The sequence below is a fragment of the Haliaeetus albicilla genome, chromosome 1, assembly GCF_947461875.1.
Source record: "Haliaeetus albicilla chromosome 1, bHalAlb1.1, whole genome shotgun sequence".
Taxonomy (NCBI): Eukaryota; Metazoa; Chordata; class Aves; order Accipitriformes; family Accipitridae; genus Haliaeetus; species Haliaeetus albicilla.
This window is the reverse complement of record NC_091483.1, coordinates 38,612,634-38,633,848: the sequence shown is the minus strand read 5'-3', so window position 1 is coordinate 38,633,848 and position 21,215 is coordinate 38,612,634. Positions and strand designations below refer to the sequence as shown.

At 41.3% G+C, this 21,215-nt stretch overlaps 1 protein-coding gene and 1 long non-coding RNA gene across 7 annotated transcripts in view; one reads left to right on the top strand and one right to left on the bottom strand.

The window, feature by feature from the left end:
- Window positions 1-21,215, bottom strand: part of FNIP2 (folliculin interacting protein 2) — a 59,690-nt gene that overhangs the window by 32,260 nt on the left and 6,215 nt on the right. For 2 of the 6 annotated variants that reach the window (XM_069786109.1, XM_069786115.1), the window contains exon 1: window positions 19,201-19,489. The exons of 1 other annotated variant lie outside the window; for it this stretch is intronic. In XM_069786109.1, coding sequence (XP_069642210.1) covers window positions 19,201-19,295 — 95 coding nt within the window. In that variant the 5' untranslated portion in view covers window positions 19,296-19,489. Of the gene's footprint in view, window positions 1-3,736; window positions 4,304-19,200; window positions 19,490-21,215 lie in introns of those variants that run through there. 3 more of the 6 variants (XM_069786105.1, XM_009926292.2, XM_069786110.1) reach the window with 3 other exon arrangements.
- On the top strand, window positions 19,609-20,916 carry LOC138685836 (uncharacterized). Its single transcript, XR_011325222.1, has 2 exons — window positions 19,609-19,741; window positions 20,725-20,916. It is a non-coding gene; the product is annotated as an uncharacterized lncRNA (long non-coding RNA).

The window sequence follows — 21,215 nt, the reverse complement described above, 5'->3', positions numbered from 1 at the left end:
AGCTGATGAGCAGACTGCTTACAGTACTTCCACCCCTTATTGTTCAAGCTAGCTTATATAACATACAGCCACCAAAACAGGGACAGTGGGAGCATTCAATCATCTCCTAAAAAGCAGTGTGTTGAAGAATACAGACAGTACAAAGGCTCATTGGTCAGCTCCAGTTTCATATGCGTAAAAACCAAAACCCCAAATCATTACTTGCCTCTGTATCAGCTTTTTGCTTATTTAGCAATGCTGAAAGGCATGTGCTTCTTTTTTTCTTCACATACAGTTTTTGAAAAAGAGTTAAGATTCTCTTGCATAAAATATCAGTTCATGAAAAAAACCCACCACATATCTGTACTGTACAGCTTAACATTCCTTTAGATGTTAGAAAGTAATAGCTTAAGGATTTGAGTAAGAAGAAAAAACCTTTCACTTTTCAATCAGTTGTTTCTAAAAAGTAAGACCAAAATATCTGAAATAGGCAACAGAAATATTTTAGCCTTTTTTTTCCTAAGGAAAAAAGGCTCCTGTGCTCACAGGCAACCTATATGCATACAGGTTCACCTCGCCCAATTACTTGTTAATTCACTAATCAATTTCAACCACCAGGTTTGACGAAGGGATATGTATTTCTATCCTCAAAAAAAAAAAAAACAGTGAAGGAGATAACAGACCCTTTCCTCTCTCCCCCCAAGGCCACAATATGAACTAATGTTAACTTTAAGGCAACAAAAAGATCCTCACGATGCATATGTGGGAGATAGAGGATGGGGAAAAAGAAGATTCTGAAACTGTTATGTGAAAAGCTTGCACCAGAATTTGCACATTATTAGGTTGAATTTTCTATTTTTCATTGACAATTCTGTAATGAAATTATTAATTCTTCCACTTTCAGACTGGAAAGCAAACCCTCAACACGCTTACAAAAAGCTCCTTATTTTCCAGCTGCACCACATTATGAGATTCTAACAGTCTACTCCATGTCCAATTATAACAAATATCAATGTTTATTCATACCAGAAGTGCCCTTTTAGCACTTCGCCACCACCCCCAACACTCTCCTACTTCATGTCTCAAGACTCAGTTGTTTTCCTTATACTCATTTGGTAAAATCTAAACTGGCACACTGTTGATTGTTTCTTTTTCCTGTTTCTGCCTAAAACAGCTTACCCAACCATATTTAAGTACTGAAGGAAGCTATGTGAGTTATATAATATGAGTAGTTTTGCACATGTACCTACTGCTGAAAGTGTTACTTCTGATAACAAAACTACAGAGCCCCCAGAGTAAGCTTCGTATTTCTTATGAAAGTTTAGCAAGAACAAATGTGCTACAATCACTGCTTTTGGACAACAACTGTTGCTTCCTTCAGCAAGCTTAAAAAAAGCCTTCAAAAATAAATTTTGCTAAACACTAACTGAAACATCATTTGCCTTAGCCCTGTTTACATAAAAATTTTTTCATTCTGCTTATACAATAAAGATCTTACATATTCAATTCCTTTTTAAGAACTACTTAGTAAACAGAATGATAAAAGATCTGTGCTGAAGGAATACATATTGCTAAATGACTTATAAAACAAATGTTACAAATAAAATTAATACAATTATAGTAGGGGCTTTTTCAGCCACCTGAGTGTCAATGTACTGCAAAATGACAAAACAGGCTTCTGAAGAGACTGACAGCTAACTGAAATGTTTCACTTCGGCTTAAAAACAATGTATTATGCCAGGTCCTGCATATTCTTAAAAAATTAGCTGAATTAATTAAATTAATATGAGCTTGTACGGGTGTTCATATTTCAGGTTAAATGTGGTTATTTTGACCAAACATAATGTTTTCTTATTTAACCACAAAAAAATAAAAGCCCCACATATTCTTTCTCCCTTCTCTTTTTGGAACTACATGACCCTTCTTATTACTCATGTCTGCTCTGCTAATTGCTGGACCTTTCCATAAACTAAGTGAATTCTCTGCAGCAGCAGAAGTCTATCCCTGCACATGAAAGCAGATCAGAAACTTAGCTGGAAAAAGGAAGAAAGAACTGGAAGGCAATGGAATCTTCACCTCTTGGTGGCAGCATGAGTTATACTAATTCACTTCATCCATGGAGGTATATACCTTTAGGAAAGGGCACAAAGAAAATGTTCCCAATACATTCCAAACAAATATCGAGGCTAGTTAGAATGTTAATTGAGTTTTCTTGTTTCCAAGTCAGTTTTCTGCCTGCTTAGTGAGCTGAACTGACTCCTTAAGGGGAGCCAGTTCCCAAAGGATTTGGAAAAGCCAAGGCTAGCACAGGGGGAAAAAGGACAAGAGCATGATGTCAGAAAGCAAAGGAAGAAGAGGCAATGTGATTACTCCCTTCAGCATCAGCAGTCTGTTTGAACAGCCTAGCTTATCTAGGCTCACTATCAGACTGGATCTTTCCTGCATGTGGAAGATGCTAGGACTAATAAACATCATCTTCAAGTCAAAATAAATAAATTTAAAAAAAAAACCAAACCCAAGCTTTCTACTTTCATACAACAGGAAAACCAGGTCTACTAAAGATATTAAAACACATGGATTTTTTTTTTTTTTTTGAAAGGAAGCCACAAGTTTGGAACAGGTTACAGATATCCTGGGAAGTTTTCTGCCCAGATTCCCTATTAAGCTTAAGTTTGCTTTATTTTCTCTTAAATTGGCATATAAGCTACTTTCCTTTGGCTTGTTCAACATTTCTCCCATTACAGATATGAGACATGGAGGCAAGAAGACGTCTTTTACTTAGGGGAAAGCAGACTCGTTTGTTTCTGGAAAAAAGTCACAAAAAGTTTTCTCATTCTGCCCCAAATCAGTATTTTCAGCTAATATAGATCTCCAAATCCTGATCTTTACAAAGAAAGCTTTTGGTTCACCTTTATAATAATCAGCACGCATGCATGCAATAACTGAAGAGTGACCTATTAATTTATATTAAAAAACTACTTCAGCTGACCTTAAAACATTTTTGAAAGTGACTAACCACTCACTACTTCAGTGCAATTTCTATAGGCTAGAGAAATAAAAAGGCTGAAACATATCTATATACCTATCTATCTGTCTATATTTTTCTGCTTCTTAGATCAGCAATCCTGAATGTAGAATATTAATTTGGAAGAAAGCTGCCCTGAATCATATTTTCAACACAGTTACGCAGCAGTAGCGACTCAGACATTGGAGACATGCTGGCGCACATCTGAAAAAGACACTACAAAATTCAAAGAAACACTGTTCATACTCCAGATTACTTTGATGTAATGCTTGATCTAAAGATTATTTAGAAGTTAAAGCAGAGGGTTCCCCTCTCCATTCTTCCCCCACTTCATAGCTTTCTCTCCTGTCTGCTCTGCACACTGTTACTACTTGACCCACTAACACAGGAGGTGGCAAAAAAAAACAAAAGAGGGGAAACTAATTAGAAAACTAGAAAGAGAAGGTAAGATTATTTAACCTTAACTGAAAAGAAAGGCAATTATCCTTCATGCCTCAGTTTGCATATATATAAATCTTACACATCAGAGTCAAGAATGTAGATTCAGTTGCAAACAACAGGGAAGACTTTCTGGAGTACCAGTCACCATCATCAGCAAGAATAAGCTTCTAATAGAACTTTTCCAATTATTTACAAAATAGCCTTTAAGGCACATCATTATAAATCTAGTATCAACTAAAAATGTCCATTCTCTGTCAAAAATCATATATATCAAAAAAGTTACATGCATACCTGTTTTGCAGCAGTCTAGTCACTTTGTTCACACAGCTGACACTTTGGTCTCTCAAAGATTTTCTAATCCTTTCATCCAATTTGGTACAAGAGAGATTATTTCCAAGTGGTATATCGTTGTTTCTTGCTCTTTCTATTTGTCCCCCTGTGCCATTTGTAGCTTTTGGTGTACCCCCACACATTTTCTTTTGCTACAAATCCTCTTGTAAAGCTCCCTCAAAGAAACTAAATAGCCGCTGAAGAGATAGAGCCTCAAGCGGATTTCTTTACTATAGATCAACCATTAACAATGGTAATTTACCATCAGCTTTCTTCCCTATACAGGAACACTCTCCACTGAATTTCCTGTTAGGAAAAAAAAAGGCAAAGAGATCTTCATATATTCTATAAGCCATTAATGCAGAAAGACTGCTGTAGCTAATGTACTGCTGCAATTATTCCAGACAGAAGAGTAGACATGACTTTCAAGTTTCAGAAGCCATCGTAGACTTGCTCCTGCTGCTGTTAAGAATTTTTCCTACCAAGCCTGGCACAAAGCTGTAGCAGATACAACAGCTAATATTGACTTTAGCTATGTTTGTTTCCTGGTATGTGATTAGGTAGCCGGCAATTATGTAGTCACAAGACTGAACCATATGGCCTCTTAAAAAAAAAAAAAGCATAGTTGCTTTTGCAGTGACTCGCCCTTAGTTGCAAGGTTGTTCTAACAACACCCTGTTAATGGCTCTCATGTGAGCAAGTGTCATCTGACAACCCCTAGCAACCTCATATAGCTTAGGAGCAAATAAGAATCTGTCATCATTGCCATATGGTTATCAGTTTAAAATAATGACCAACACCAAGAAACACACTAAATACGCTGCACTGTAATGCTTTTACTTTTAAGGACAAACAGTATTCACACTTGGCTAAGAATCTGAAACTACTATTTTGAAAAGCTTTCTTAAAAAAGTAGAAGGGAAAACAGCAACCAAAAAAGTTTGTTACAGACATCAAGTTGGTTGATGAGAATTTATAGTCATGTGCCTATTAAAACAATTTAATGGAAGTACTGATGACAAAAATATCTAATAAAATATTTCTGACCAAGAAAATTTAAGTTTTTAAACAGAACGAAAGAACCTGACGTTTTGTTCAGGCTCAGGTAATTTTACTGCAGAACAAAGTCCTTTTCTCTACCTCTGCTTTAAAAAAAGTTAGCCATACATGTCTGCTCATAATTCACACCTTACATAGCCCCCCCGCCAACAGTAAAATTTTAGACTTTTTATAGGATGAGAGCCATAGTGCTACTTCTCTTCCAGATTAAAAAGGGAAAATAACTTTGCTAATGGTCACCCAGAAATACAGCAGTAGAGTTAGAAAACACAGTAAGATTTCAAAACCTAGGGCTACGTGCTACCTGCTAAATAGCACAGCACCCTTCTTAAAAGGATTTTGTAATCTCAGTAAACCCCAACCTCTAAACACTGGACAAAAGTCAAGTAGAAAACTAGAGCAAGGTTAGATTGAACAACTTGCTCAGTTGCAGAGGGAAGCCTATAGCAATAAAAAAAAAAGCTCAGTTTCAATTCCCATAGTGAGAAGTACTAAATCACAATCATTCCTCCTCCAGAGTGAGGGGAAACAAGTGAAAAGTTTTGGCCTGTTCTCAAGTTATTCAAACCATCTGCAAAAGAGTGACTCCTAGCCCTCACCTCATTGAGGAGGACTACTTTAAACATCAGTGTTCCTAGTCACCTTTGAGGTGCGAATGAAACAAGCAGCTGATGGCCAGGTTCCTACACTTAGACCAAGATCAGCAACTGACAGCCTTCACTTCTGTCCTCTCTTTCCCCCAAACAAAAACTGAAAAAAATTCAGAAATATTCAGTTAAGTGACTGCAATATTGGATTCACATCAGAGACTAGAACTAGGAATTCCTGTAAGCTCACTAAATAGATGTGCTTCACAACACTACCTCATCTGTAGATGAAGTCATCTGTAGAATACTATAAATCCCCAAATACCTGGGGAATTACCACCAAAAATCCTCAGAATAGTTTCTGAACAAAAATAAAGTACTGCAAACCCACACATGGAAAACACCCTAAGTCCAAGGAGCAGATAATACAGAAAACAGAAGAAAGTACCCTGCTTTCCAGATATAATCCTCTTGGAAGCACAGTTTAATCACTCTTTTTCTAGGCTATGTGACAGCATGTCACCTGCTCTGTTTGTAGGTCATTTCCTGTCCTTCATCTCCACTGCAACACAATTGCCTAAATAATTTCAACTCAAGGTAATACTTTAGCAAGAAAATTTGGGGTGGGGGAAAGAGGAAATATATATGATGGACTTATCTACTTAAGAATAATTTTCTGTGTAAGTTACAGCTGTTCACTAAAACTTAAGCACTGTTTTCAAATCTAACAGAATATTTGCAGAGCCCCCATAAGATTTATTTTCCAAACAGCTTCTAGAAGCAGGCTAGAGGAGTGTAGGAAAACAGAAAGTTTGAATCAGATCATACCTGCTATTTCAGTAAGAATTTGTTTTTGCAAAACATACACTTAGCAAAATTGATACACAAAAAATGCTTGTGACCCAGACATTCAGGATGAGTGCCGAAACACACGTTTAAAGGTGAAGTGCAATCTATTTTGGATTGCTTAATGATGAATTTCCCTCTTTTAGTCTGTTGACTAGCTGATGTAGAAGATGTAGGTTCCCTTCCTCCCTCCCAATTTGAAGTATTTACCCTGCATTGCTCCTCCTCTTTTTAAAACCTTGGATATGGAAAAGTTGTGCTGATGCCACACATTCTTTTTCCACAATGATTTAAAGTAGTCCTAATATGGTGAAGCACTATTAACCTCAGATGAACCACCTTGTTCAAGCATGATACATAGTTACTAGTTTCACACAAGTTAGGCGGGATACATTGCAGGTTAGTCATGCAACAAGTAAAGGAACATGTCATTTGCAGCACTTCTCTCTCTAAGATTTTCCTGTAGAAAAAAGTTCTGGTAGAGAAAAATAAAGTCCTTGATCTCAGATCACTGTACAGAAAGGTTACTTTTTTCTTTTTTTTAAGATAATTCTATATGCTACTGTATGAAAAGCAAAACAACATTGGATATATTTGTTCACTGAAAAGTTAGAATTCCATATTAGGGAAGGAGAATACACTGGGTTTTTGCAAGGTTGGAAGCATTTTTCATCATCTTTGTTGCTAGAAAGCAATACCATCACGCACATGCACAAAAAATGACCACAAAAACCACACACACCTGATAGAGGCTAACAAACAGATCTATACAAGTTAAAGTCACCATAAGTTGCACACATCAACTGTCCACAAACATCAAGAACAGCTATTAAACCAGTGTTTCACAACTCAGCCAACTTTCATAAGTTTGGATTGTTCATTGGCTTATCTAACAAGTCAGAAGTTTAGGAGCTAGGTTTCATACAGTGTCTCAGTGATAATGTAAAAAAACCAAAACAAACAAATGAACCCAACACAAAACCAAAACCCTAACCAAACAAAAAAACCAACAAGAACAACATGTTTGAAGTAGTACCATAAGCAGCACAGAGACGATGATCTCAGTTGCTAGCCCCAGAAAAGGAATTCCTCGTTAGCAAAAAGAAGAGCTCAAGACTTGTAATTGCACAAAAAACGTGCATTATTTGTGTTCTACCGTTAAGAAAAGTGTATTTATTTTTGTTAAACCAGGACGTTAAACAAAGAAAGGTAAAGTATGCAATAAGGTTAGCACCCTAGAACCATCACGTAGTCCTTTCCTCAGCACAGCCAGCCTTGTTGAGTTTTAATCAACTTTCCCTGTTCCCTCCCACTCCCCTCCCCAACCCCCACAGCTTCTAACAGCTAGGAGAGGTCAGTTGATCTAAATTAAGTCAAATACTTTGCAGAAGTTGTTTCAAAGTAATAATCTTTATAATTTCAAAGAACTGAAGGTTTACTTGTTAATTTAACACTCTTTAGGGTTCGTTTGGGGTTTGGTTTTGGGTTTTTTTCCCTGTTTATCTTTTTCAAAGACACCCCCAGGAACCAACTTCCAGCTTTCCCTGGAGCCAAACTGGTTTAGCCGAACGGCGGCAGCCGGACGGGAGCAAGCGAAGCTCGGTCCAGCATCTCTGCTGAGCGCCGGGGGGCAGGCCACCCGGCCAGCAGGGCCACCCCACCTCCTCGGGCACGCAGCGCCGGGTCTCGGCTCATGCATCATTCCCGTGTCACTTGTTCCAGCGGCGCCATGTGACTGGGCCAGCGTCCAGGAACACAGCTACTAAATACAGACACTGCCAAGGCACGTCTGAGAACTGCCTCTGCCAGAAAACGGGATGAATAGAAATCTCTCATCCTACCAGCTTTCCTGTCTCTGCCTTTCCCCACCTTCTGTCAAACAGCAGGAAGAACTACACATTGCACATCTGAAGGAGAATTTTGAGCAATAGCACAAGGCAGAATCTGGTATTTATAACACTGTACCAGCTCTTGTTGCATTTCAACGCTGTATGAAAGTACTGACAGATCTCAGACCTTAATATCTCCTACGTAAATGAGCAGGCCAGCACAGACATCACCACCACACCTTAGGGGCGGTATCCCGGGGCATGGGTTTGGTTGCCTGCTCTTTCCTGTTCCTTCTCCCTCTTCTATAAAGCCCTACTTTTTTTCAATTTTTTTTTTTATTTAATAACAAAAAGTCTGTATGCAGCTTTCAACCCTCTGTTCAAAGGAGTAGTTTTAGAATATGAAAATAAAAAAAACTAAGAAACAATACTATTTATTAGATGTAAGTAAATACATATTAATGCCAACTGATACAGAGATACGAACATTTGATGTTCAACATCCCCCCCCCTTTTTTTCTAGTTAGTTGAAAAATACTCCTTTTGCTAAAACACACACAAACAGCTTCACTCAAAGTCACTAAAACCACCCACCTATTAACAAAAACAATTTCTGTACAAATTTCCTCCACTCCTACTATGAAAAGGTTACGTTCACAAGAGGGCTCTGTAAACTTCGGAGGACATGGCATTCTCTCTCAAACTTTAGAGCCAAATAAGTTTAGGGTACTCTCTCCAGGGGTGCAGAAAGCATTGCAAATCCCCTCCTCATCCTTGTTCTGAACACGCACTCTCCCACCACACAAGAAAACACTCTCAAGCAGGGCTAGAGGCAAGAGCTACCCAGGGACCCCATACCCTTCTTCCAAGGGAAATTGCTTCAGAAGGGGTCAGTTTCAACTGATCCAAAAGTGCATATTCAGCAGCATGATTTTACTTAAAAAAAAAAAAAGTTACTTAGTTCTAGGTACATCCTCCCAAATTCATAATAAATGAAATCAAAGATACCACATGTGGCTCTCTAGCACTGTCGAAAGCTGAAGCAGCCCAGGTTTTTTTGATCAGCTAACATAATATTGGTGAGCCCTCTGTAAATGTTTAATATAAACTGTTGTAAGAGCAAGACAGTTTTTGATTCTTTTAAAAGAGAGATTGTAACTGAAAATTTAGTCTGCGATAATCAGGAAGGGAATGAAAAAAACTAATTATGTTAAATATTTATGAAAATTTACCAATTTACCCAACTGGCAAGGATATAAGAAAGAACACATACATAAGCAGCCATGCTTGATCACCCAAAAGTTGCTATAGCATGAACAGCAAAAGTCCATTGCCTCTGTCTAGATGAATGCCAGGAAATCCTGACTTAGATTGAATGAAGTGATAACATGGACGGATATAACATCAGCCCCGGGATTTTTCACTAGTTATAGCCAAAAATATGTTTTGCTCCTCTTGTTATGATAATTTGTCTATTCCATCCAAAACGCTTTCCTTAACCTTCTGCTGTAGACAGCACGGAAGGTAGCTTTCCAGTAACTAGCACTGAATCCAGAAGGCTTACATACATTTATTTTCAGGTTTCACTGGAAAGGGAAGGAGGACCCACATCTTAGGACCCCGTACAGAAGATCAGGGTAATTAAATCACTCATACTATAATACCTTCTCAATGAAAAACACTACACACAAAACCAAACAAACCACACTCCTGTAGGTGACTGGCATGGGCAAACCTAACCTTGCTGCAAGACACTATGCAAGAGAGTTACGTTCTGTTTACCACCAATTGCGTAGGACTTTGAATGTATAAATAGTCATTAAGTTATGAAATAGCCTCCTCCTTAAAGCAGGCCAACCGCTCTAACTACTCACAGAGGATCCTAAACATTTTCTCAAAAATACTGGTATATTAGACTTAAAAGTTTATACAGCCAGGTTTATACATAATTACAGTTGACCACACCCAGTAACACACTAAGATTTGGCTGCCAAGTAGCAGTCTGTCAGTCATATAGTATCTGGACATAAAAATAAAAAAAATCACAAAAAAGAACCAGTTGCAACTGTGTCATGCAATAGGAAAATGTTTCACATGTTGAAGATTCAATGATAGAAACAAACTAAAATTTCAGTTAGCAAGCTTATGTAGCAATTATCTAAATAGACAAATTAGAAACCTTTCTCCTCATGAGAGGGTAAGAACTGGTCAAGCTCCTTCAGTGTTCCCCAGTAAAACACTGTATAAGAAAGTCTTTTCCAACACACCTGATTTTCTCCTGAGATGAAGTCTACCAGAGCAGACACACTAGGAGCCTTCTTAACAATTACAGATTCAGGACAACTTCATTAAAAAACAAACAAAACTCTCACTTTCTTTTCTAGTCGAAACAGGGCCCAAGGATACAACTCTAATGAAGTCTATACTCTAGCCAACTTTTAGTGCTTCAGTAATGCAAATGAAAAGCCACCGCTTCTATCAGATTTTCAGTTCACACGCCAACACCACATTTCAAAACAAATACACAATTATTGCTTTAAGCAGTAAACAAAGCTTAATTCAGAGATTTGAGTCATCTTTGACATTCTACCCAGGTGCTTTTTGCTTAAAAACAAAGAAATCGGGCAGATGTAGTATCAGTGTGTAGACAAGTTCATTGAGTTGACCGATTGTTGCGAAAAACCCGTGCCCGCTACAAAATACAATGTTCTGTTCTCATTTTCCTCTCCACTGCATGCCTACCCCCGGACAGGCATTTTACAGTTACCAAGTGCCACCATAAGGTGACAAACAGAAAAACCTAGTTTTCAAATATGCATGATTTTCCTAGTTCCATTTAAAAGTACTCCTGAACATATTCCTGTCTGTAAGACTACATACACGAACTTCTGAACACAATAAGTTTAGTACCTGAATTGTTTCTGAACTAAACTGTACTCTGATCCAGTCCACAGTGGATCACTGACTTACATCGTCAAGTCTCCCAAATACTGAAGTCATCAGGTGTTTCTCACCCACTCTAGAAGTTGCATTCATATATGAAATTGTTTTAGCACTTAGTTAGCTGTATATCTACAGCCAGATGTCATAAATATCTTTATAATCAGAGAGGGTTAATTTTCCCAACTCTTTAACTTGATGTGATTTAGAAACTCTTAACAGTTGGTAAGGCAGAGGTTGGCACTCCTGAAGCTGTTTCAACTGGCTACCATGTGAGAGCAGCCTTCCTCCAGGCTAAAAGCCAAGATCAAGTAAGAGCTCAGATGCATGCCACTACAGTTGTCTGCCAAGTGAACTGAAGTGGTTACCAATTTCCAGCTCTTTATTCCAGCCTTCTCAACACAGCTGAGGACTAGAACATATGAGCCCTCCCTAACCATTTCTTCATGAAGTTTGACAGCTTAACACAAACTATTGCAAGAGATGGTTATATCGCTGACCTTTACACAGACATGACCGAGGAGAGCTCCAACACTCTCTATTCTGTCAACGCTACCGTGGAAGTGACAAATGTCCAGCCAATAATCAATTTCAGCACAGCATGAGAGAATGCAAAAGTATCTTGTACCACTGCAGCCATTTCAGTTGTCGGATAATATCCACATTCAGAGTTCAGTGCTAAGACTCTGCATAGAAATCCAGAACACCAAGTTCATTCAAGCCACTGTTTTCTTTCATAAAGTCAGTAAACTTAGTGACAATAAAAGCTAAGAGTTATTATTGTAAGAAGCTTCCTGACTTCATTATAAAATATAAAGTACTAAAGTGTTCAGAGTTCTAATTTGAAAGCGCTGATACCAAATTCAGCCTGTTAGCACCTCTATTAGAAAAGTAAATAAATATTGTCAGATTGTTTACTTAATACAGCTGATTTTATTAGCACTTGTGAAACTCCACTGAGCACCTTGCAGGAGAAAAGTTGAAGTGTATTGCATTGAGGTGAGAACATGCTGCAGAGAAAGCTCCATACTGATTCAGTAATTACATCACATGCAGCTCAAGTTTCACTTCAGCACAGTCTATGGAAGGAAAATCATGAGTCAGTTTTAACAGCAGCAAGGGTGATGTAAAGCCCTCACGCCCGTTTATCAGTACAATTCTAACAATCTCATCAATATCCAGAAAGCATGCTGACTAACAAAACAGGTATTTTAGCTGTTGGTCATGTAAAAGCACCTGTACTTGCCCTAATTGTTGTGGGGAAGGCACAGGCACTATTATTGAAACTCCTAAACTCGTCCCCTCCGTGCCTCAGAAGAATGCTTTGCCTTGCGGTCTGTGCGTGAGCTTGTCTTGTGACCTCAATCTTGCATATAAAAACATGACATTGATATGGTATTTGAGCAAAAAACTCGTACAAATAGGGCAAATGGAGTGAGGCAAGAAAGGCAGCAAGCACTGCTAAGGTGAGAAGAAAGCAGAACAGAGAAGAACCTGAGATTGAAGATTAAAACAGAGGCAGAGCGTGCACAGAGGAGATGATTCATGACAGGCAAAGGTGAACAACCAGGTCCATGCCTGTTAGTCAGATCAGTAGTTATCTCGCACTATTGCAGGAAGTGCATGCAAAGGTGCAGACACATATATTTGCTGTCTTCACACAAGAAGTACCCAATTCAAAGTCCTGCTTTTCTTGCTCATTCTCTCTAGCAAGCCTGTTAACTACCATCCTACAGAATTGCATTCCTCATATTTTGCCTAACAAGTGTACCCATGGAAACCTTCATAAAACAAATACTGATAATTAGGATAGCATAAGAACATTCTTCTTACAACACTTTGTCTAAGCAGCATGGAAGATGTAAGTGTGCTCTTAATCAAGGGTATACTTAGTAGAAACAACTGTTGACAAATATAAAACACAACATACGGCTCTAAAACTGAGTTTCTCTTCAGAAGCCATCCTTGAACATCACTAAGGTGCAAAGTAGATTATAGATGAAAGCACATGATTGTTAGTGTCAGAAGGAATACCTAAAGGAACAGGTATGTCACCAAGGTTTATAGCGCACATAGTCAGTATTAATCCAAAGAATTCTCTTCGCAAAAGAAGTCCTCAGCAGCTTCAATATTACTGAAATGCCAGAAGAAGAAATAAATTGCTTTTATGAAAATAACTACTCCATTTTCTGGACTCTCTGACCCCAGCTGTTTTGTCACATCTACTCTCTCTGGGCTTTTGGTTAGCTGTTACTCACTGTTCAGACCAAAGCTACAGCTAAAGGCCCATACTATGCACTGGAACACCTACATCCCACAACGTCATAGTGCGATGGATGATATGATGACTAATGATTACAACATTTTTGTCAAACCTCTTCCATCTTCCTTTCCTCTTAAGTTTTAATAAAGCTACTCTGCTACTTCAACTAAGTTTACATGAAGCCAGCCTGTACTAGCAATAAAGCTCTGCATCAGCTTTTAAGAAGTTTCTCTACAAATTCAGCTTTTATGAATGAACATCCACATTTTTCAGCCCCAAGCAGCTCTATTTTCTCACTCACATCAATCCATTTACATCAACAGATAAGCATTCCCCTACAGCATTAGCATCATTGCTTTAGATTGCAGTGTATTCTGCTTTAAGTTGTGCTACTGACAAGGGAAGGTAGCTCCAAGGCTTTCTGTTGCTACTATTCAGCAAATCACTTTCTACTGAGCACAGTATGTGGCAGAGTACTCACCTACCCAGTTTTGGAGATGTAAACAGCAAAAGTACCCTAAGAATAAGCAATCAAGCACCTACTATCCAACTGCACATCAATTTAAAGAGTCCTGTGTGTAGGAAATACACTACTAGCTGGTTATGCCACATGGATAAGTTACTTCTAAATCAGATAACCCACTGGCAAAATCAATTTGATCAGTCAGGGAAGAATGCATCTTTTCATGGAATTAAATTAAATAACCAAGGTACATCATCCATCCCTCTCAGAACATCAGTAGCTCATGCATTTCCACAGATTTTTTTAGCCACCCATAGCAAAAAATAAAAAAGAAATGGGTGTCTTCTTGAAACTTTAAGAGAGAATAAGAGTTAATCTCAGAGCAAAGCTAGAGGAAACCAAGCAGTTGTTCAGCGACAGAACTGTGTAGGGGAAGAGAAATCCAAACGACTTAAAAAGGAGAACGGCCCTGGTTCCTGCAAAGCTCAAAAGCCAGAGGACTTGGGGTTTGTTTGTTTTCCTTCAAAACAGCCCCAGGCTAGAAGTGTGGTTTCCATGTCAAAAGACCACATTTTCAATCACTTCCTCTCTAAGCTGTTTTCTTCAGTGAGACTGTAAGAAATCTCTTTCTGTAGAACTTACTCTTTAGCTCTTATTACTGAGGAAAGGCTAATGCCAGAGCAGAGGTATAATACTGCACCTTAAGGCTCACCTTCAGCTGTCAGTGAGGAGGTATGTGGCTTAGACTTGCTGTTTAACCTTCCCTGCCCCCATGCTCAGACCTGGCCCTGGGCTGCATCGCCCTTCCGACAGCATATAAAATGGGGATTTTCTTTCAAATGCTTTTTGAAAGGTTTACAGCCAGATGTTTAATGATATTTCCATGTATGAAGATGCACCTGGGTGCTCAGTAGCATTATTGCTGTGTGGATATCTACAAAGCTGCAGGAAGCTCAAGAGAAACCCAATTGGGCTACAAGAATTTACTGCGGGAGTGTGTCATTTTAATAAAGATATAACAAACTGACATGCAAGCAGACTCAAAGCTCGCTACCGCTTTCTCTCCTTTTTTCAGAAGGTGGAACGTTGCCAGGCTGGTAATAAATGCTGTGAAATAATGCTTAGCAAGTAGGATCTCACCAAGCATTTCGGTGCTATGACCAAAGGAATTACTGGTATCAGCTGCCAAACAAATGATCTCATATACCAAAGCTAACAAACTGTTACCAGATAGATATCCTGCAGTTACATCATGACATCCGCTCCATTATAGACACCAGAAGGAGCAGCTGATACTTAAAGCTGAAGAAACAGACCTTTTGCAAGTTTCAGGCACAGCTGAAATAACACAACTTTTTTTTTTTTATAGAATCCACATAAAGTGAAATTATTCCCTGTTTTACAACATTCCTTCACTAAACATACCCATATCAAAGTAATTTCATCAGAGGTTGCAATGCAGAAATTACACATTCAGCAGTGAAAGCACAGTCTTGCAAAAACTCCAAGGCATTTCTTTTCGTTCTTACATCCCTGGATATAGGGACTTAATTAAAGAAAAAAAAAAGTTTAAAAAAATTGAAGACTGAAATTAGCATGAAACCTTAGCCCTCAGTTTAAGGATAATGTCAGTATTTCATGCTGAAAAGTACAGAAAAGCACTGATGTGAAATCTCATTCTAGAATCAGGTAAACACAACTACAGAGGAACTGCTATAAATTTAAGTACAATCAAACTATCTGCAACCCATATCTATTTCCTTAAAGCCATCCCCCAATACCTTACTCAAATATATGCTTAGCACTTGAGACACTACATGCTTATAAAATACTCTACTCAATCCCTAAAATTTAAAATTCACAGGGAGTAGGATGCTTTGTTTTTGCAGTAATAGCTACCATCCTGCTGAGCACATGACCCTGGTAGCACTCCAAAAACCTGTACAAACTACTCTAAATCAATCTTGTGAGGGAAATCACATTTGATAAGGAAATACAAAATAGTAGGGGAATTTAGCCACACAAATACACATTTCTCACACACAAAGTAATTAGGATTTCCTCAGCACATTAGAGGCTAAAAAGAAATATATTGAACTATAGTCACTCAAATGTCTCTGTTGAAAGGTATGTGTGTGTGGGCGAATATACACATATATTTTTATGTATGCATTATACACATAAATACACAAACATATATAGATATTTTTAGTTAAGGGAAGCAAAAAGCGGTAGTAACAGTAACCAGAAGCTGAGGATCTGTGTACAAAACTGCATAGAACAAATACAATATCATGTCACTAATACCCATCTGTTCTCCAGCTGGTTTATAATTTCTCTTTTTAAAAAAAGAATTAAGATATTCTACAATTCTAACTACTACCCTTCTACCACTTCATACATCCAATATTTTGAAGGGAGGCGCGGGCCAGTAGAAAGTCCTACTATCCTAATAGCTCTATATTAACATCTACACCTCATGTTTACTTTCTCCTTATCCAGCAAGCATGGCTGTGTTTACATGACCATGTAGTGCAGCCCAACATCACTAGATCCATAGAGTGAATTAATTGGTGCTACAGACCTGACACCCACACCATACGTGTTCTGGGGTTTTGCTTTTGACCAGCTGTAGTCTGGTCCCAGGGACTGAATGCCCATTAGTGGTTGGAGCACACTTTCTAATTTCATTCATTCCAATAGGAATCCTGTTTATGCACTGAAGCCACTTGGCTATGTGAGCCAAAGTGCAGTAAGTGGAGACAATTGAGAGGTTTTCTTTAAAAGAGCGCTCCTGATCCAAATTAAGATGTTAATGCTCATGCACCCAAAAAAATATTTCCTGTGGCTCCACATTCAGCTATAGGCACCATGTCTCTCTTTCTCTTTGAGGCTGTGCCAGCTTATCCTGGTAAGCAGCATGGACCTTGTAACTTGCTGTCTTCTTCAGAGCCTAAGAGAGGAAGCAGCACTGACATTTGGTCAAGATTTAGCTCCCGTTAAAGGAGAGGGGGCAACAGAACAAGCACTCACAGTACTTGTAACAGGCAAACCTCAAGCCTGGTTGATGGCCCTCTGCGACAGAGCTTCTCCTGATGTCCTGGGAAGACTAGAAAACACAACGCTTCCTAACAACGTACTTGAAAAAAGTTGTCAAATCAAGTTAATTTGAGGAGGTATTATCTACTAAAGATATTTTTGGTGATTCTGCTATTGTTCTGGGTAAGGAGGGTGCATGAATACACTTAGGCTTTCCAGACTTTCATAACAATTCAAAGTTCAAGGATACAGATTGTCGTTGGTCTTACAGGGCCACTTAAGAGTGATACACAGCAAAACATACTGAATGTGGAGGGACCTCACTAACCAAAACATGAGCAGGCAATAAAACTAATTAAAAGCCTTAAAAATATAGGCTTGCCATTAGAACAGAAAATGATCCTGCCACTTTGCCTCTAACAGTGACCAGCAGCATAAGCTTAATACAAGGAGCTACCAAAGAATTAAGTCTTCCCTTTTACTTAGGTCCAGTCACACCTCTCCATTCAAACAGATCACTGTTCAACAGAAAGTCTATTAAAAGCATTGTAGTAGAGCATCTAAGACCCAGTAAGTATGCTCCTGCAGGTCATCAACAGATCGCTAGAAAGAAAGAAAAAGCATTGCAGCACATTTAAAAGTCATAAGGAAGAAGCTTAATGCAATACTAACAGGTGAAAAAAACCCGACATGCAAAATGCTGCAAATAAGTTTATTAAACTTAAGTTTGCCAAAAATTAATCAGACGACAAGGGAATGGGGAAAATAGGGGATAAAAAGAGTGGTGGGTGCCTACAATAGCATTTTAATGAAAACAGGTTTTGTTTGAAAAGCCACATCACATAAATGTTATTCCAACAGAAAACTGAGTGTGGAATATCTTACCTCAGGAATAGGAAGAGGGAGAACACAAATACAATCCCTAACCACACAAAATACTTCAGATGGAGCAGTCTTACCAATATTAATGGGGGACACACTGGGTCAAGGAAATCTGCCTTCATGGAGATCCTTGACAAATCCAATAACCTTACAACTAGAACTAACAGCATTGGTCTCTGATACAGACTACCTGGTAAGATTTTAAGTACAAGGCAAGTAACAGAGTTAGTCGGGAACTGTCATGCAGTTTACATGTGGAAAATAAATTTGTTTTTCTTTCAAATTAAAGGAGGTATTTAATTCACAAGGTGAATAAGTGCTACAAAAAGTAACTAGCAATTATGGCATATAGACTTTACAGCCTCCTGAAATTCACCAGCCTCGTTCTCTGATATGAATGCAGCACCAGTACTGTGTCCTACCACTTTCAAAGGAATAGCCTTATAACCCAAATATCCTAATGCCATTTTGACATTACTCCATTTTTCACCACGATGTTGCAACTTCGGCCACGCATATGGCTGTGGCCCACATAGACCATCTTCGAAATCATAACGGCTCCATGATTGTGCCACTATGGCACTTTGTGGATCAAGGTATTATCCACACTTCTTCCTTACCATTCCTTAATAGTTTCAGCAGTGAAAGCCCAGATTCCATTTCAATCCTGTATACTATCTGATCACAAGACTAATCAACTCATGCCGAACAGAAAAAAAAAAAAAGACACAGAGCTTACCAGACACGCATGTGATAGCCACTGTGCTTACCAGGGCCGGTTTGGTCTTGTGAGCAGAACAGATGCTGAAAGTAACAAAGCTCCAAACCACCAGCCTGAGAAAATGCCGTCCCCGAGGGCTTAGAAAACAGTAATAATCCAATATTATCTAAAGATTACATATTCAAGCCCCGAAGTAGCAATAGGTACTAAATCTCACCTTCAAGCATTTGCGGTACGACAAGCAGAGAGAGCAGCGAAAGGTACTTAATGCTCAGTGGGTCACCACACTACGCACGTGTATTTAGGTCACAACAATTAAGCCGGTTTTTGATTTTCCTGTGCTGGTGAGACCCGCACGCGAGTTATCACAGCAATCACACACGAATGCCAGGGAAGAGAAGGCCTGGCGCCTCTCCCCCGGTGTAGCCGAGGGGCCGGGCGGTGAGCGCCCCAGGGTTCCCCAGCCTCCCACCTCCAACTCGGATATAAAATGGCTGAGAGACCCGACGAGAGGGAAAGGCGGGAGAAGAGCCACCCACCCCGGCGCGGCGGTCTCTCCCGCCGCCCCCCCGCCCGGGGCTGCCCCCTCCCCGCGGGCCGCTCCTCCCGGCCCCTGCGGAAACTCGGCGGCGGGGGAAGCCCAAGGGGGGGCTGCGGCACACCTGCGCCGCGGCCCCTCAGCAGGCGGCCGGGGGCAGCGCCGTTCTCCCTCCCCGCCGGCCCCTCCGCCACCTCCCCCGGGCCCGCGCGGAGCCGGCTCCGGCGAGCCCGGACCCGCCCTGCCCCCGCCGCTCACCTGAAGGCGGGCCCCTCCCCCGGCGCCCGGCCGTGAGGGGCCGCCGCGCTGCCGCCCCTTTTGTTGAAGAGCTTCTGGAGCAGGGTGGGGGCCATGCTGCCGCCCTGCCCCTGCCGCCGCCGCCGCCCCCTCGCCCCCGGCGGCGGCCCCACCGCGCCTCTCGCAGCGGCTCAGCGGGCGGCGAGCGGCGGCGGCCGCGGCAGCATCCCCGCCGCCGCGGAGCCGCCCAGCATTGCGCGGAGGCGAAGCGAGGGGAGCGCCGGCCCGCTCAACCGCGCCGCTCCCGGCGGCCGCCCGTCACCTGACCGAGGGGCCGAGCCCGCCCGCCCGGCGGCGCTGACAGCCAGCCAGCCAGCCAGCCAGCCGCCCGCCCGCCCGCCTGCCGCCCGCCGGACGGGCACGGCACGGCACGGCACGGCACGACGCGCCGCCAACAGCCGCGCGACAGGGACAGGCACAGGGACGGAGACGCGAACGCGCCGCGCCCCTCCGGCGCTCCCCATTGGCTGCGCGGCGCCCCCTGCCCCGCCCCCAGCACGTGGTAAGGCGCCGGAGGCAGGCTTAAAGGGACATGGGCCCTGCCCCGCGCGGGGCGGGGGCGGTTGGGGACGTTGGCGGGGGGCGGGGCAGAGAGGGGCGTGTGCCTCCGCGTGTGCCTCGGCAGGCTGGTCGGCCTGGGCGTGCGTATTTTACATAGCCATAGTAATAAGCATGCGCATATACATACAGGTATTTATAACGTCTGTATATTGTACAGTGCACTTTTCTGTCTCTCTCTAGCTATATGCACGCATACACGTGCGCGTACGCATGCACATACGCATCCCCTGTACACGCACACGTGTAAGTCGCCTATTTGTGATTTACAGCAAAGTTTTCGTGCGCTGAAGCAAGCGGGAGCAAAGCCACCGCGCGGCAGGCGGGCCCGCTCCCCCGTTTGGGCCGACCTCCCCTCCTCCCTCACACCTGACGAGGCCACGGCCGGACAAAATTCCATTGGGTTTTTTGGGAAGCTCACGTCCCTTGTTTTGCTCCACACGCAAATTCCAGTCACCAGTCCGGCAAAGTTTTAATCCGATTTTTTCTTCCTATTCCTGGTCTCTGTAACGGAGAGACCCCTGGCATAAAATTGCAGAAGTGCTGCAATTCCCTTCGAGAATCTGAACTTTGACTTCAGCCTTTGACCAGCTAAGTGAGAGCATCTTTGCAGGAAGGTAGCTCTGCTGGGACAGTGCCTGTTTTCACTCATTTCTCTTGAATTGATCTATTAAATTCACAAAATAATTAGATAATGCTACGCTATTTGGGGGTCATTTCGAGTTTTATGTTTGTTTGTTTAATCTGGGGGAAAGGGTTGGTTGTGTGGTTTTCCCCAGCAGCAGGATAACACCACCATCCACCCACCAAGAGAACACAACTTCAAATGCTCCGTTTTAACCAGCTAGGTAGCTGCATAGTCTGGTGCGGGGGGGGGGGGGGGGGGGTTGGGAAGGCAGAATCACGATAGCTTCCTGCTCTTTTCAGGAAACCTGGAGAGGAGACATGGAGAATGGCGATCACTACAATAGTTGTAATGCATCATTACAAAAGTTGACTGCAAACTCAACATCCAGTAGTGGCAGAAGAGGTGGAGGACATGCTGGTGCTTTAGAGCCAGCCTTTCAGTGGCTGGAGAAGCTGATTTCTCTGTAAAATAAAAATCAAGAGATGACCATCTACTGGCCTGATAATCTGATCAGCTGCTCCCTCTGTAACACCAGACAATCTTGCAACACTTGGCTGACCCTGTCTGGAGGTCTGTTCTCAAAAGGGATCACCATTTTGCAGGGTCTCAACCTGCAAGACTGAATACCCAATGTAAATCTTTCAGCTTGGATGTTCTTACTGCTTTTGATTCTTTACTTCCACCACCATCACGAAATGCCCCCAGTCATTAAGTTCAACCCACTCAGCCAAAGCTGAAGGACAGAGAAGTGAGGGTACAGTGATGCTAGCCCTCTGAAAGGGAAGTAAAT